The following is a 15,705-nucleotide window of genomic DNA, read 5'->3' as shown; positions in this document are numbered from 1 at the left end:
ATAGGATGAAAGGTGGACCCCAAGGTTAAGAGTCTTGAACAAAGTCACACTGAAAAAAAATTTTTTCTCAGGTTCATATTTTAAATATCCTTAGTCTCAAAGCAAGCAGGAGAAAAATGCTATTTGAACCCAAGGTATCCACTAAAGATGCAAGCCAGGTAGGAGCACTAAAGAGGAGAGGTTTGGCTTCCTCTTTCCACTGAGGGGTACGTAAGACCAGAAGTAGGCCTCAAAAAGCACTCTAAAGACATTCTTTCCTGTTCCCAGGTGAGATGGGACCGCCAAAGGTCAGATGGTGCTCTGGATGAAGTCAGAGAGCAGATGAAGAACGCTCAGACAGGCAGCTGAGGGCACGAGGCAGCTCAGTGACCGCCGAAGCAGCTCAGTGTACGAGGCAGCTCAGTGACCGCTGAAGCAGCTCAGTGTACGAGGCAGCTCAGTGTACGAGGCAGCTCAGTGCACGAGGCAGCTCAGTGCACGAGGCAGCTCAGTGCACGAGGCAGCTCAGTGCACGAGGCAGCTCAGTGACCAAAGCAGCTCAGTGCACGAGACAATTCAGTGCACAAGGCAGCAACACCGCACCCCCAACTTCACAGCACATTCCACATCGACAGTACAGCAGAGACTGTTCTGATCCCAGGTGGCCAAAGAAGGGCAGGCCTTTGCCAGGGGAGGGTAGACGGCAGGGCAGACAAGCCCTGGGGGAGGCATGAGGAGGTGGCCAGGTATTCTGATCAGTTAATTTGGTCAGAGTTAACCTGGTCATTCTGAGAGATGCAGCTGAAGTTTTTAGTGGTGAATTAGAGGTGACAGTTGATTAGAGGTGTCTGGCACCCCTTTAAATTTGAGGACTGGGAAGCGACTAGGGAACCAGTGGGAAAAGGGTCCCAAATGGGTCCAACTCCATAAGATGCTTGGGAAAGCCGGAGCCCTGGGGCCGCCATTCTTTGAGGCCAGCTAAGGTCAGGGTCAATCTCTGGTTATGGTAAATGAGAGGAATAAAAGGGCTATACACACAGTGAGAGGCAGACTGGGGAGTCCACGTACCCCGATGATGGCGTTCAGCTCCGTCATGGTGACCTGCTTGGCACGCTCCACCGCCTGTGCCACCTGCTGCTGGTGCTGGAGGGAACAGGGCGTGGGTTAGATGCGGCCACCTTCCCGGAAAAAGGGGCGGCAGGTGGGCTGTGAAGCACAGGGAAGCCACTCGGGACAGGCAGTCACAGAGCCCCCCACAGAAAAGACAGAAGGAGGCCCATTAAACCAGAACAGTGGTTCTCCAGGACACATGGAGGGTGGCAGGGGATTTTCCTTTTCTTCTTTAAACCTCTGTCAATGAGCATGTATTACTTTTGTAAACAAAACTTTCTTCTAATTAAGTTCTAAAAGAAATAGATGAGAAACAAAGAGATGGCTATTTGCCAACCACCTCCCTTACACATGCATACAAAAAAGCTTCTTCCCGTGAACTTGAATATGAACTGGGTATTGGATGGTATTACTGAATGATGATTTATCTTCTAAATGCGGAGCCGTGTTATAATCACGTAGGAGACTGTCCTCATTCTGAGGGACAAGGCTAACCTTGTTAGCAGTGAACTGGAAGGACGTCTCCAACTTCCATTCAAAGGGATCAGAAAAAAACAGGCACGTCTCTTTAGATACCTAATCTATATCTAACTACATAAAGAGAAAGCAAACCATAAAAAATGTTTACATGTCTAGAAAGAAATGAAGGAAGGAGGGGGAGAAGTGGGGGGGAGGGTTTTTTTTTTTCCCCCTATAGAGAGAACATAAGCATTCATCCCCTTCGGGCTTGAAGCACACCTGCTGTGTACACAGCTCTCTCCCCTATTGGGCTGCAAGGTCCATGGTCGTGGCCATATCCCATTCTCAGGCCCAGGACTGGAAGGCACTGATGTGGTCCCAGCAACCACAGGAGTAGAGGAAGTGGGAGGGCGGGGCCTGCCAGGTAAGCACCCTGGTTGGAGTGAGCCCAACCTGGATGGAAACCACTAAGTTCAGCCCACCTGTCTGCCCTGTGCCAAGGCACCCCATTGGAGACACTTCCCTCAGATTGCCCACTAACCCTGCGCCCCAAGTGGAGGCCCCTTGGAAGGTGTTTTTAAAAGACGATGTGACCAGCTGGTCATAGCTCTGGTAAGGGTGCTCTGTGCCTGGGGGCTGGGATCCCCTGTGGGTGTTGGTTTCCCTCCCAGGGTGTGGACCTTGGCCCTGGATGACCAGCCTCCCTTGCTCCTAGACATTTCCAGGGGCGGGCATTTGGGGCACAGAAAAGCAGAGGCTGGCAATGCTGGTTTTGGTGGGCACAGAAGTACCCACACCTACCACTGGCCCAGGTGTAGGCCAGGACCCTCCTCTCTGGTCTCGGGTGGGCAGCAGAGAACCCTTCCTGTCAGAAGAAGAAGCAACCAATGCCTCTGACATGACCCGCCTGCTCGGAACTGGCTGGAGAAGGCTCTGCACATCCCAGACCCTCAATCAGTTATGCCCAAGTATGAGTGCACAGGGGGCTGCAGCGAGAGCGAGACCCAGCAGCCACTGGGCTGGTCTGGGAAGTACGGGAATGCAACAGTAAAAGAAGGTCTTACCTCTTGTGACAGGAAAGGCATGATCTGCGCTAAAATTGTGTTCAGTCTCTTCGCGATCTCTGTCTGCAAAGGAAAGGAGGCCTTGTGAAGCTTGGGCAAATAAATCAAGTCACTAAAATGACACAGCCAAGTGGAAGTACAAACTCCCCCCAAAACCACAGACCCTAACAACCGGTTCCATCCTTTCCGCCCCCAGTCGGCCTGTGGGAGGCCCTTGCCAAATCCACAGCCCAAGAAATCTCTTCCACCTCCCCTGCAATCAGGATGCCTCCTTTTGGGGAGCTCCCGTTTCCTATCAGAGACGGAGTGGTTCAGAATAGAGTTTTCATCCCCTGGATGGAAGCCCTAATTAAAAGCAAAGCTAACATGAAACAAAAACAACCCCCTTCCCCCAAAGCCCAGCAAAACCTATCACAAGGGGGAACAGCAGTGTGGTGAGAGGCAGCGGCTCTGTCCAGTAGCCCCCAGTGGGGCAGAAAGACAGGATGGGACTAACTGGGAGGTACTAGAAGAGAGCTGCTGGGGTGCAGGCTCAAAAGGGGCAGCCTCACCTGTGGTGATATGTGACTCAATGGGGCTCCCCTGCCCCCACATTCACTGCTGCCTCTCCCTCACCCACACCAGTGCCTCTCCCGTGTTGCTGCTGTTGTTTGCCGTCCAGTCAATTCGGACTCAGAGTGACCCTATATGACACAGCAGAGCTCCCCTATATGGTTTCCTAGGCTGTGATCTTTACAGTAGCAGATTCCCAGGTCTTTTCTCCTGAGGTGCAGCTGGTAGATTTGAACTGCCAACCTTTCAGTTAACAGTCCATCACTTAACTATTGCATCACCTGGGCTTCTATCTCCCTCATAATGTGCACTGCCCCCCAAAACTCCTGAAATAAAAACCAGTTGCTTTGAGCCGACTCCAATTCATGTCAGCCCCATGTGTTTCAGAGTAGAACTGTGCATAGGGTTTTAAATGGCTGTGACATTTTTCCAAGGCACCTCTGGGTAGATTTGAACCACCAACCTTTCAGTTAGTATCTGCGTATTCAACCATTTGTGCCACCAGGGACTCCACATATGTGCCACTCAGCCTGAAATCTCACCATTGATGTTCAGTTTTTAGGGCAAAGTACTGCCTTCTCTTAAGAAATTTCTTCCCGAGGTAACTCATTAGATCCCTAAACCCTTACAGAGATTGAGCATAGAAAGGCAGATCAATTCTCTCCCCCTACCCCCAGCACCCCTGAAATGAACACATTCAGATAAACATCAACTGCTTTCCACCAGCGTCCCAAGCAAGCCCCAGCATGGCCTCCAGACCTCAGATCAAGAGTGGTGCTAAATGGTTAACTGGGTCTGGCAGAAAGGCCTAGACCACTGATAGACAATGCTCTGAATTGCTTTTCTTATCTCATTTGAAATCCTGAGCCCCAGGACTGGGGTCCCAGAGCTGACTTCAAAGCTTTCATCAGCACATAGCAATCTTTCGAAGACAAAACCATGGCAACAGCGTTTAAAAATCTGTGATCATCTGCATGTCAAATGTGTCCGGCTGAGAAATCTTGGTGCGCTTAAAATAAAAACACCGCTGTCTGAAGGCTTTACAAACAGACCCTGGACCTGGGGAGAATTCCTGGGGCTAGCAGCCCCCATCCCCTACTCCCCACCCGCCCTGTGGCCACTGACAAGGACGCCCTCTGATTTGTGAGGAGACCAGCCATTGACTAAAGAACCTGGTGGGCTTTTGCAGCCTGGGGCCTAAGGCTGCTAGCCCCAGCAGACAGGGCTCTCCAACATACAGTCCGCCCATCACACTGCGGCGGGGGGTGGAGGGGGGGTCACGGGCAAGGGTCAGGGTTCTGCCTGATTCAATACCCAAGATCTTTGGAACAGGGCTGATGTTTCCCAACAGGCACTGTTGTTGGCATTTGTGGAACAATTCTTTGCTGTGAAGGACTGTCCTTCATATCTTAGGCCAACAATACCACTGTTAGCAATGGCCCATACTTCCAAACTTCCTGGGGTGGGAGGAGTATCACCCCAGCTGAGCCCCACTGGGACTCACAGCTACATCTGTGGTAAACTCCAGCAAAGACACTGTACATCAGGCTTTCTCGGCCTGGGCACTACTGACATTCTGAGTTAGACAATTCTTTGTCGCAGGGGGCTGTCCTGTGCATTGTAGGATTTTTAGGCACATACCTGGCCTCCACCCACTAAATGCCTGAAGCACCCTCTACAGCCATGGCAACCAAAAATGTCTCCAAACCTGCCAAATGTCCTCAGGCAAAATCACCTGCACTCAGAAACCACTGCTGTGCATTATGGATTTAGGGCTTAGCCTCAGCCTCGCTTTTGTCTTAATTTTCCTCCTCCTAGATTCCCTTCTTTAACTTTCTAAATCTTCATGAAGTGCCTCATTTTTTTTTGCGGGGGAGGGGAAGGTGGCAAGTTGTGCATGCATTAGTATACAAATAAAAACAAAGAAATGCCCACCATTCACACCATCAAGGGGCCTGGGCTGATCACTAAGTAACTATTGTATAAATTATTAATCTGGTAAGCGAGGAGAGTTCTCCAAAACAGAGTTTTTTTCTCATTTGTTTCCTCGTTCTGCCCCCAGATCGATGGACAGTGGGGAATGGGGAATGAATGGTAACAGTCAGGGTTCTGTATGACAGGATTTACTGAGACAGACTCAGTTAAGTCTGTACTGCAAACCCAAATTGCACAGAGCAAAACATTCCTCACTTGGCAAATGTTTACTGAACATCTGTTACGTGTCAAGCATTAAGAGTTGAAAGATATATTAAAAACAAAAATCAAACAAACAAAAATAAAATAACCCTGCCTAATGTTGCTTAGGAAGCTCATCGGTCCCAGCCCTCTTACCTCAAATAACCAGTAGAGTAAGTCTAGTACACAGTAGGTGCTCAATACATGTTGAGCCAAAAGAATATTACAGATGTCCCCTGCATTTAATTTTGGAGACTTTATATTGCAGAGTGCCCCTGGCCATGGACCTGGGCCTGCTGCAGGGTGGACAGCATCTGTGGGAGGGGCTGTGGTGGAGGGAGTGTTGACAGACAACTCGGGGGGTAGGGGGCAAGCAGCAGCCCAGGCCCTTTGCCAACATGGTGAGACGGCACAGTCAAGCCAGACCAACCGCAGGCCACCTCGTGGGCCTCTGGCGGCTGCCCCCTCCCCACAGCCAGGAAGACAGGGGCAGACTCTGCAACTTCCCAGTCCCTTCAGCCAGCTCAGCAACTACGACTCTCACAACGTCTGCCAGGGGTTCAGGGGGTGATGAAAGGGCTCTGGCTGTTGTCTACTTCCTCTGGTAAATAGGACAGGGGTCAGGGTCTTGGTAGTTGAAGAAAAAATGAAGAGTGGCTGACCTTTCCCTTCCTCACACCCTTTAGCAAACAGAATGTGGGAGGCCGTGGCCACAGGCTTCCCACAGGCGGGATTTTCCTGCAGAGCCTGGTCTGGAGCCCAACAACCTCTGGCTATGAGGAAAAGGGGGTTGCCAGGATTTCACATTGCCATACCCAATTCAAGGCTTGCCATCCAGGCCACCAGGTGACCACAGTCAGGCTGCTCAGAAGCCCTGTGGCTGGCTCAGGGTATGTTCCCCCTCAGATTCACCCTTCCACCCCACTGAAAGTAGTTCCCACCTCCTCACCTGCCTCCTGACACAACAAAGATCAACCATGGATGGTCAGAACAACACCATGCATATGGAACCACCCAGAAGCCTGGGTATCCCATTCAGGCTGTCCCCCATGGAGCCCGAACTCAATGAAGAGAGGCCTCTCTGTGCAGCAGGAGAGTCATAAGACAGGACTATACAGGGCTGGGGGCTCGGGGGGTGGGGGAGTGGTTTCATACTTAGAGAACTTTTATAATAAACCAGGCCTTCCCTGTTCTTGGGTCCTGAGGCTTTTACTGGGGAGGGTGGGATAATGCAAATCCCATCCCTCTCAGCTGTAATTTTTTCATCACCTGGTGTTGAGTGGTATTCTCCTCTTGGACTCCCCAAAAAGTGGAGGCGGGGATTGAGGCTTACTCATCTCAATGACCCTGAGAATGGCCTCAGTACACTCTGATGAGTCAAAGAATAAACAGGAAAACTGTTCAGTAAATAATTTTTTTAACATTGATTTTTTGAGGGTAGTGTTTGGGAGAGGAGAAGTTCCTGGAACTGGGAAGCTGGCCAGACAGAACCACTGTTAACAACAATAATTAACAGCTAATATCTGCCGACCTAGGTGTTACAAGATTTTACGCATATGAAATCATGATAACCCTAACATGGAAGGCACTTATTAAAATTCCCACTTTTCAGATGAGGAAACTGATGCTCAGCAATGAAGCTACTTCACTAAATAGCTTCCTACCTTTTCCTACCAAGAAGCCGAATTGTTGTATTTTTGAGAGAACTTAGAAGAATATTTTTGAAAGGAAAACGACTATCCGGGTTAATAATCGACAGCATTTTCGATTAGGATAGATGTTAACACAGCATTCGCTCCAACTCAAACAGCTCTAAACATCAGTTCCAAAAAAGGAAAAAAAAATCAAGACATGTGACTTCAACTACTGAAACATGTCATAAATCACAAACTGGAACTAGATCACACGTTGGACAATTCCTTCTGGAAATTCAGCAATATCTGTTATCAACAAGGCAGCTGTGGTTCACGAGGCCGACTTCCATCCTTTCCGCCATCTTGGTCCCTTCGAGCCACCGCCTCTGACCCAGCCAAGCCCTCAGAAGCAAAGGTGAGGGGTAGTGGATGCTGGGAGACGGGCAGACTGCTTCCTTTGGAAAGCACTTTGGAAAAAGGTGTTTGGGGAAGCTGGCACTACCTTTGAAAGTTTCTTTTCAAGTGTGGTTCAAAGAAGGCGGCTGCCTGCGCTGGTGGAAAAACATTGTTCCTCAGAAGGAACTAATTTACTAGACACAGACAGAGAGCAAGTTCAGAGAAACGTGCACAGAGGTCCTGCTAGATTCAGAATCTGCGCTGCCAACTGGGCGCTGGGAGTAACATCTGCCCCGCATCTCTGTTGAGGTTATTAGGAAAATAAATGACAGAAACAAGATAGTGGGGGGCAAGTGTAATTTTCTAAAGAGCAATCTGTTCCATGTGCTTTAGTGGCTCCCATTTGCATGATCATCTCCTCATTAAAGCAGGACCTCTAAACATCTTGCTGTAAACTCGGGGCACTTGAGCATTCTAAAAGTATATTTCCCTAAAAGCAGTCTAATATTTACATTTGCTGCTACTTCAGACCACCCTTTGCCTTTGACCCATGACAATGAATTAGGGAGATGGAATCTATTATGGATTGAATTGTGTCTCCCCCAAAAAAGATACATCAAAGGCTAACCCCTGGACCTGTGAATGTTGCCTTATTTGGAGAGAGGGTCTTTGCAGATGCAATTAGTTAACAGGAGGTCATACTGGAATAGGGTGGGCCCTCATCCAATGAGCGGTAACCTTACAATAGACACAGACACAGAGGCAAGGCGGCCATATGAAGACCCAGGAAGATACTGGAGTAATGCATCTACAAGCCAAGGAGCGTCTGGGACCACCAGAAGCTGGAAGACACAGGATGAATTCCTCCCCTAGAACCTACAGACAGAGCGTGGCCCTGCCAACACCTAGATTTCGGACCTCTGGCTTCCAGAACTTCGAGATAATACATTTCTATTGTTTTACACCACCTCCTTTCTGATCTTTGTTACAAAGCCCTAGGAAATGAATACAAAACCTGTTCTTGGTCCTCACCGGCAACAATCTCTCGCTCCTTCAGCACCCAGCTAGTCCCTGGCCCTTTATTTCGCTGACTATTTGACGCACAATCGGCAGCCACTTTCATGACACTGTCCCCTCCGCTATTTAAACCGCCCAGTTATCTGTACCTGCGAGTTCTAGAATCCACATTTCATTTTAATGTCAGCCAAATAAAAACAAAGAGAAGGAGAGAACTGCCACTTTACAGAACACATTATAATCCAAAACCACACAGAAATGACTTAGCCTTTTACTCCCAGCTCTGCCTCTGTCTAGCTGTATGGCTTTGGGCAAATTACTTCCCTCATCTGGGCTTCAATTTTGTTGTCTGCAAAATGGAGGGGCCAACTAGAAAACTTGTAACATCCAAGAGCCATAATTTAGAGTTTTAAAGCGCTAAACATTCCTGAATTGCTCCGTGGTAACGTATTATTTCCTCCATATTGTTGTTGTTAGCTACTGCCAAGTCGACCCCTAACTCATGGCAACCCCACGCACAATGAAACAAAACATCGCCCAGTCCTGTGCCATCCCCATGATGGGTTACACATCTGACCATTATGATCCACAGGGTTTTCACTGGCTGATTTTTGGAAGTAGATAGCCAGGCCTCTCTTCTGAGTCTTGGAGCTCTGCTAAAGCCTGTCAACATCATTAGCAACAGGCAAGCCTCCACCGATGGGTGCGTGGTGGTTGCTCACGAGGCGCACTGGCCAGAAGTCAAAGCCCCATGGGGAAGGCGAGAATTCTGCTCCTGAACCACCGCTGCCCCTATTTTCTCTACGTTGTTATGGGTGCCGCAGAGCGGATTCTGACTCATAGCAACCCTGTAGGACAGAGTAGAACTCCCCCATAGAGTTTCCTAGGCTGTAATCTTCCCTGGAGCAGATCACCAGGTCTTTTCTCCCTCAGGGTGCCTGGTGGGTTCAAACTGCTGACCTTTTGGTTAGCAGCTGAACACTTAACCATTGCACTACCAGGGCTCCTTATTTCCTCTATGTGTTTTTGTTGTTAGGTGCTGTCGAGCCAGTTCCAACTCATAGCGACCATACAGGACAGAGCAGAACTGCCCCAGAGGGTTTCTAAGGAGCAATTGGTAGATTTGAACTGCTGACCTTTTTGGTTAGCAGCTGAGCTCTTAACCACTACACCACCAGGGCTCCAATTCCTCAAGAAAGCTCCATAAAACGTAGCATTATGAGTTTAAAGGGCAAACAGAAAAAAGTCAAGGCCCTTGGAGATATGGGTGCATGCTGGGGGGTGGGGGCTAGGCTGGGGCTTGTTCCCGAGGACCAGTCTTCGTAACATGAACCATTCAAGTTGGTGCATCAGCCACGCTGCACAGAACTATCTATCAGAGCCTCCAGACGACAGCAGTGATGCCCTGTCGGTGTCAAGCATCTACTGCCCAGAACCTGTGATTCACAAGCAAAGACTGGCTGGTCAGCCCAAGACAGCCAGGCAAGGATTCTTCAAGACATTCCTTCTAAGTGGGAAGCATCTGTAATCCCATGTCTGCCAGGTGGGCATGCGGTTGTCTGATGTTCCTAGGATCCTGGTGGTGTGGAAAGAACACTGTATGGTGAGTACGGAGACTCAACTGTGGATGCATGTGAGAAAAATGAGATGGAGAAAAGATACCTGCCTATTTGAAACACGAATTACACTCCAAAGCCATGTGGAAATGATGAGTTTTCATTCCAGCTCTGGGTCTAGCATGCTATGTGACCTTTGGAAAGACTCGTACATCCTGGTCTCTGGGCCTCAGGTTACTCCTCCAGAAATGTATGTGTTTGGGGCAGGGTCAAGGAGCCCTGGTGACACCAATTGAAAGATCTGCTAACTGAAAGGCCTGTGGTTTGAACCCACCAGCTGCTCTGTGGGAGAAAAGATGTGGCAGTCTGCTTCAGTAAAGATTACAGCCTTGCAAACCCTAAGGGGCAGTTCTACTCTGTCCTATAGGGTCACTAGGAGTTGGAATTGATTCAAAGGCAACAGGCTTTTTTATTTTTTTCAAGGCCAGGGTCTCAGTCAGCTCTGGAGGCCTCGAGTCTTAATCAGGTTTTACCTGGTTCTCTGACTTGAGTCCTGGGCATTCAAAGTGTGGGTTGACTTACTAAATTAAAATCAAAGGGGCACAGGTGGCAGATGCGGTGGGGGCTGTGCAGAAAAGGAGGCTCCGTCCCCAAGGTTCCCAGCTGACTCCCTGTAGCCAGGCGCCACAAACAACTAGCAATCAAATATTTGAAGATTCTGGAACACAATGTGACCCAAGCAATTTGAATTTAAAATATCCTGTTGCATATCCTAGGCAATTCTAAATCGATAGGCCCTCAATTATCTGACTAAAAGATGACATTCCTTACCAGGTAGTTTCTCCCCAGGCAAGCTCAGAGGGATGCAAATAAAACAAGTGGGCACTTTACGGACAGAGGAAGAGAAATCTGGGGATGAAGAGGGGTGAGACTTCCAAAGGTGGGGTGGGGTTCCCTGGCCCCATTCCACCCCCTCCAGGGGCCATGGTGGAAGGCAGCACCATAGTGTAGGAAGGGGGTAAAATAAATGACCCACTTAGCAGCCTCCGGAGATGATGACCCTTGGTACTCCTGGGACTGGTGAAGGTTTACATCACAGATTACTCAGTGATAGGTGAGCCTCCTTAAAGGACCTTTTAGCACTGACATATTGATCAAATTATATATAACTGCGACACCATTAAATATTTATGCCTTCTGAGGAAGCCTTCTGAATTCTTTATACTGGGAGGACTTGGTACAAGAAAGGCCCGGCCCTCCACATGACCCTGAGGATCTGAATCCCGGTGGAGGGAGCAGAATGCCTGGCCTGGCCTGGCCTGCGATGGACACCCTGTGTGCTTGTGTGCAAGCCCCTGCGTCCTTCACATGAGGGTAAAGATGATGGTGAGGATGCACGGCAGGAAGGAAAGGACATACACTCATCCCAACCCAGCCAGGACAAAGGGGAGCCTGGGGGTGCTGGGCTTGTGTCATGACCCCATGGACTTCCCTGAAAGGAATTCCATCTCCTCCTTCCATTTCCCCCAGAAATCTCAGGCATTTTCTTCCAAGAGCTCAGGGTGTGAGGGAACTTGGGGATAGGGGGGCTGAGTGACAAAGCAGGGGGATATCAGAGGCACACAGTAGGTAGACCCCAGAAAGAGTCAGCAATGTTCCGGGTCTGCCCTGCACTTGGGCCTCAGTTTCCATCATGTGAAAGTGGTGGTCCAGTATAATAGTCAGAGGCACAGTAGTTAAGAGCTCAGCTGCTAACCAAAAGGTCGGCAGTTCGAATCCACCAGCCACTCCTTGGAAACCCTACAGGGCAGTTCTCCTCTGTCCTATTGGATCGCTATGAGACAGAATTGACTTGACAGCAACGAGTTTGTAACAATCAGAGCTCTCAAAAATGAAGTCAGTGCTGAGTGGGAGGGAGCTCCCTGTCCTAGGGAGTATTCAATGACCACCAACAGGAAGAAGGGGCGGACTCACTCCATAGGAGGCAAGTGGGTCTAGATGGCAGCCCCAGTCCCTTCTGGGCTCTAAGACCCTAAGATTATAAGACTTTCATTTCTAAGACTCTCAGTTTCCATCCTTCGAGATTCCTGTTAACAAGATCCAATAATCTTTAAATATTTGTTCACTTTAATTTCTTGGTTCCCCTACACATTAAATGCTGCCTGCCTGGCACCCACTCTGGGGGATGGCCCTCAAAGAGCTTGCTTGTATAGACAGAACAGTGAAAGCTTTTTCAGATTACACCTTCCCCCAACACTGCTCATTCATCCCAGGCGCCACCGGCACCCCCCCTCCCCTCAGATAACCTCCTACCCCCTCTCCCACCTCCCCTGACTCAATTGGCCAACTCCTGCCAGGAAGAGAAATTCTCAATTCAGTCCCTGTGGGGTTGCCATGGCAACCCCCAGCCACCTAATCCCACTTGGAACATTATGCAAATCTCCCCTTGCCCCTCGACAGGCTGTAAAAATCATATTACACTCACAGAAACAACTCTTTAAATTTTGGGAGTCTCCCCACAAGATTAGCGCTCCAAATGAAATGCTGGCTATGATTTTTTAAGGACAGGGGCTCCTTGGGAAACCCAGGTGACAGGAAGGAAAGGTGGGGCAGGGGTTAGGGGGAGCAGGCTGTGGAGAGAAACACAGCCCTGTTCTATCCACCCCAGCAAACAGCACAGCCCTCCTGTGGCCTGGGACCTCCAGGTTAAATTAAAAGGGTCCAAAGTTCCTCTCTCCCGACACACAAGGGCAGTAGGAAGGCTGTCATTTGCATAGGACATAAAAATCAAGACCTATTTAGCAACTCCAGTCTTCTGGTCTGCATCCTCTCAGAAGGACCCCAGCCCAAACGACCACCACACATAAATACGAATTCATAGAATGTGAGGCCTAAAAAACCCTGAGTAAGCTAATTCAACGCCTCCTTTTGATGATGAGGAAAACAAGGCCCAGAGAGGGCAAGGAGCTGTCCTGCGTCACAAAGCAGAACAGTGTACAACCAAGTTCCCCAGCTCTACAATCAGGACTCCTGCCCTACACCAGGGGTTCTCGACTGGGGCCATTTTGCCGACCCGGGGACATGTGGTAATGTCTGCAGACATTTTTGGGTATCACAACTGGGACAGCATTATTGGTTAGTGGTGCAGTTAACACTGCGCTGCCAATTGAAAGTTGGCAGTTCGAATCCATCCAGAGGCAGTCCTTGGAAGAAAGGACTGGTGATCTACTTCCCAAAAAACAGCTATTGAAAACCTTACGGATGCAATCCCAATCAAAATTCCAACAGCCTTCTTTAAAGAAACAGAAAAACCAATCTTCAACTTCCTGTGGAATGGCAAGGGGTCCCGAATACCTAAAGCAATGTTGGAAGAGAAGAATAAAGTAGGACTTCGCTTCCTGATTTTAAAACATACTATACAGCTACAAAGGAACCCTGGTGGTAAAATGGTTAAAACGATCGGTTGCTAACTAAAAGGTTGGCGGTTTGAACCCACCAGCCGCTCTGTAGTAGGAAGATGCGGCAGTCAGCTTCTGTAAAGATTTACAACCTTGGAAACCCTATGGGGGCAGTTCTACTCTGTTCTGTAGGGTTGCTGAGTCAGAATTGACTTGATGGCAGTGGGTTTTGGTTTATACAGCTATAGTAGTCAAAACACCTGGTACTGGTATAACGACAGACACACAGACCAACAGAATTGAAAGTCCAGAAATAAACCCACACATTTATGGTCAACTGATTTTTGACAAGCGTGCTAAGTCCTTTCAATGGGGAAAGAAGAGTCTCTTCAATAAATTGTGCTGGGTAAACTGGATTTCCCCATGCAGAAAAATGAACCAGGATCCATGCCTCACACCACACACACAAAAACAAATTCAAAATGGATTAAGGACCTAAGTGTGGAAATTTAAGCCATAAAATTCTTAGAAAAAATGGGGCAAAGCTGTCGGACCTAGCTTTTAACCATGAATTAGCTAATCTAATAACACAAGCACTAACAGCAAAAGACAAAATAAATAAATGGAAGCTCATAAAATGAAAAACTTTTGTTCATCAAAAGGCTTACCAAAAAAGTGAAAAGGCAAGCTTCTGACTGCAAGAATATCTTCAGAAATCATACATCTGACAAGAATCTAATAACCAAAATATATATACAATTTAACAACAAAAAGACAATAATCCAATTATAAAATAGGCAAAGGACCTGAACAGATATTTCATCAAAGAGGACGTTCAAATGACCACCAAACACATGAAAAGATACGCGGCGTCATCAGCCATCAGAGAGATGCAAATCAAAACCACAGTGAGATGCCGTTTCATTCCCACTAGGACAGCTAAGGTAAAAAGGAAAGAAAAAATTAATAATAATAACCAATGTTGGCAAGGATGCGAGGAAACTGGAACCCTTACCCATTGTTGGTGAGAATGCAAAATGGTACAGCCATTGTGGAAAACAGTGTGGTGGCTCCTCGAATAACTAAAAGTAGAACTACCGTAACATATGACCTAGCAATTCCACTCCTAGGTATATATCCAGAAGACTTGGAAACGGAGACTCAGAGACTTGTACCAATGTTCACAGCAGCACTATTCACAATATCCAAAAGGTAAAAACACCCTAAATGTCCGCATGGGTATAAACAAAATGTGGTACGTACATACAATGGAATACTCCTCAGCCGGTAAGAGAAATGGAATCTTGATACCTGCTACAGTACGGATGGAGCTGGAAGATATTATTCTGAGTGAAGTAAGACAATCACGAGAGGACAGATATTATATGGCCTCACTTATACAAAAGGACATGAAAAGACAATATATAGAGGACGAAGTTTATTAGTGGTTACCAGGGGCAGGAGGGAGGAAGAAAGTGGGGAGGGGTTAATGGTGATGGAAATATCACATTAAGGGTACTGTTGCACAGCCAATTATTGTAACTGCTGATAGTAAATTGCACATCTGTAAAAAGTTGAATTAACAAAAGTTGTGTGATAGATACATTTACAACAATGAGATTTGGTTGCTTGGTTTGGAGGTTTAGGGGCATGGTTATATGGGGCATCCCAGTTAATTGGCTTAATAACATATTTAGTGCTTCTGTTCTACCTCCTAGTTGTTGTGTAGTGCCTCGGGCCTTAAAAGCTTATAAAGGGCCATCCAAGGCTCAACAATTGGTCTCTATTTGCCTGGAGCAACAAAGAAAGAAGGAGTGTCAGGCATAAAAGGATATGAAATGTGTGGCTCACTGCCTCCATGAACAGCTGCCGCCTTTGCCGTGAGGCCAGAAGAACTGAATGGTGCCCAGCTACCTTTACTGAACACTTTGATCAAAGATTCTGTAGAAGAATCCTGATCAAAAGGGGGGAAATGCAGAACGGAATTTCAAATTCTCATGGACTCCAGACTTCCTGGAGCCGTGAAGGTTGGGTGAACTCTTGAAACTATTGCCCTGAGATACGCTTTAAATCCTAAGTAAAAAACATCCCCTGAAGTCTTCTTAAAACCAAACAACAGTTTAGCTTAACTAATAAACAAGGTCTGCCTTGAGCATTATGCTCTTTGAAGAACTATCTACACGGGATCAAATGACAACAGCAACTCAAAAGATGAGATAGGAACCTTGGGTGCAGTCTATGTTAATGAGGACGGAACAACTCAGAAAAGGAGGGTGAAAACGGTTGCACAACTCAAACAATGTCATCGGTGTCACTAAATAGTACGTACGTGTAAAAACTGGAATTGGTGTATGTTGTACTGTAT

The 15,705-nt window shown here is 47.8% G+C and overlaps 1 protein-coding gene across 12 annotated transcripts in view; it reads right to left on the bottom strand.

Annotated features, from left to right (window-relative positions):
- Positions 1 to 15,705, bottom strand: part of TLE3 (TLE family member 3, transcriptional corepressor) — a 58,869-nt gene that overhangs the window by 27,548 nt on the left and 15,616 nt on the right. For 7 of the 12 annotated variants that reach the window (XM_023552865.2, XM_023552864.2, XM_023552868.2 and 4 more), the window contains 2 exons: positions 2,613 to 2,675; positions 1,048 to 1,122 (listed from right to left, as the gene is read on the bottom strand). In XM_023552865.2, coding sequence (XP_023408633.2) covers positions 1,048 to 1,122; positions 2,613 to 2,675 — 138 coding nt within the window. Of the gene's footprint in view, positions 1 to 1,017; positions 1,123 to 2,612; positions 2,676 to 15,705 lie in introns of all 12 variants that reach the window. The other 5 variants (XM_023552862.2, XM_023552861.2, XM_064267326.1 and 2 more) reach the window with 1 other exon arrangement.

The sequence above is a fragment of the Loxodonta africana genome, chromosome 13 (assembly GCF_030014295.1).
Source record: "Loxodonta africana isolate mLoxAfr1 chromosome 13, mLoxAfr1.hap2, whole genome shotgun sequence".
NCBI lineage: Eukaryota > Metazoa > Chordata > Mammalia > Proboscidea > Elephantidae > Loxodonta > Loxodonta africana.
Note: the sequence above shows the minus strand (reverse complement) of the source record. Positions and strands in the feature narration are given on the sequence as shown.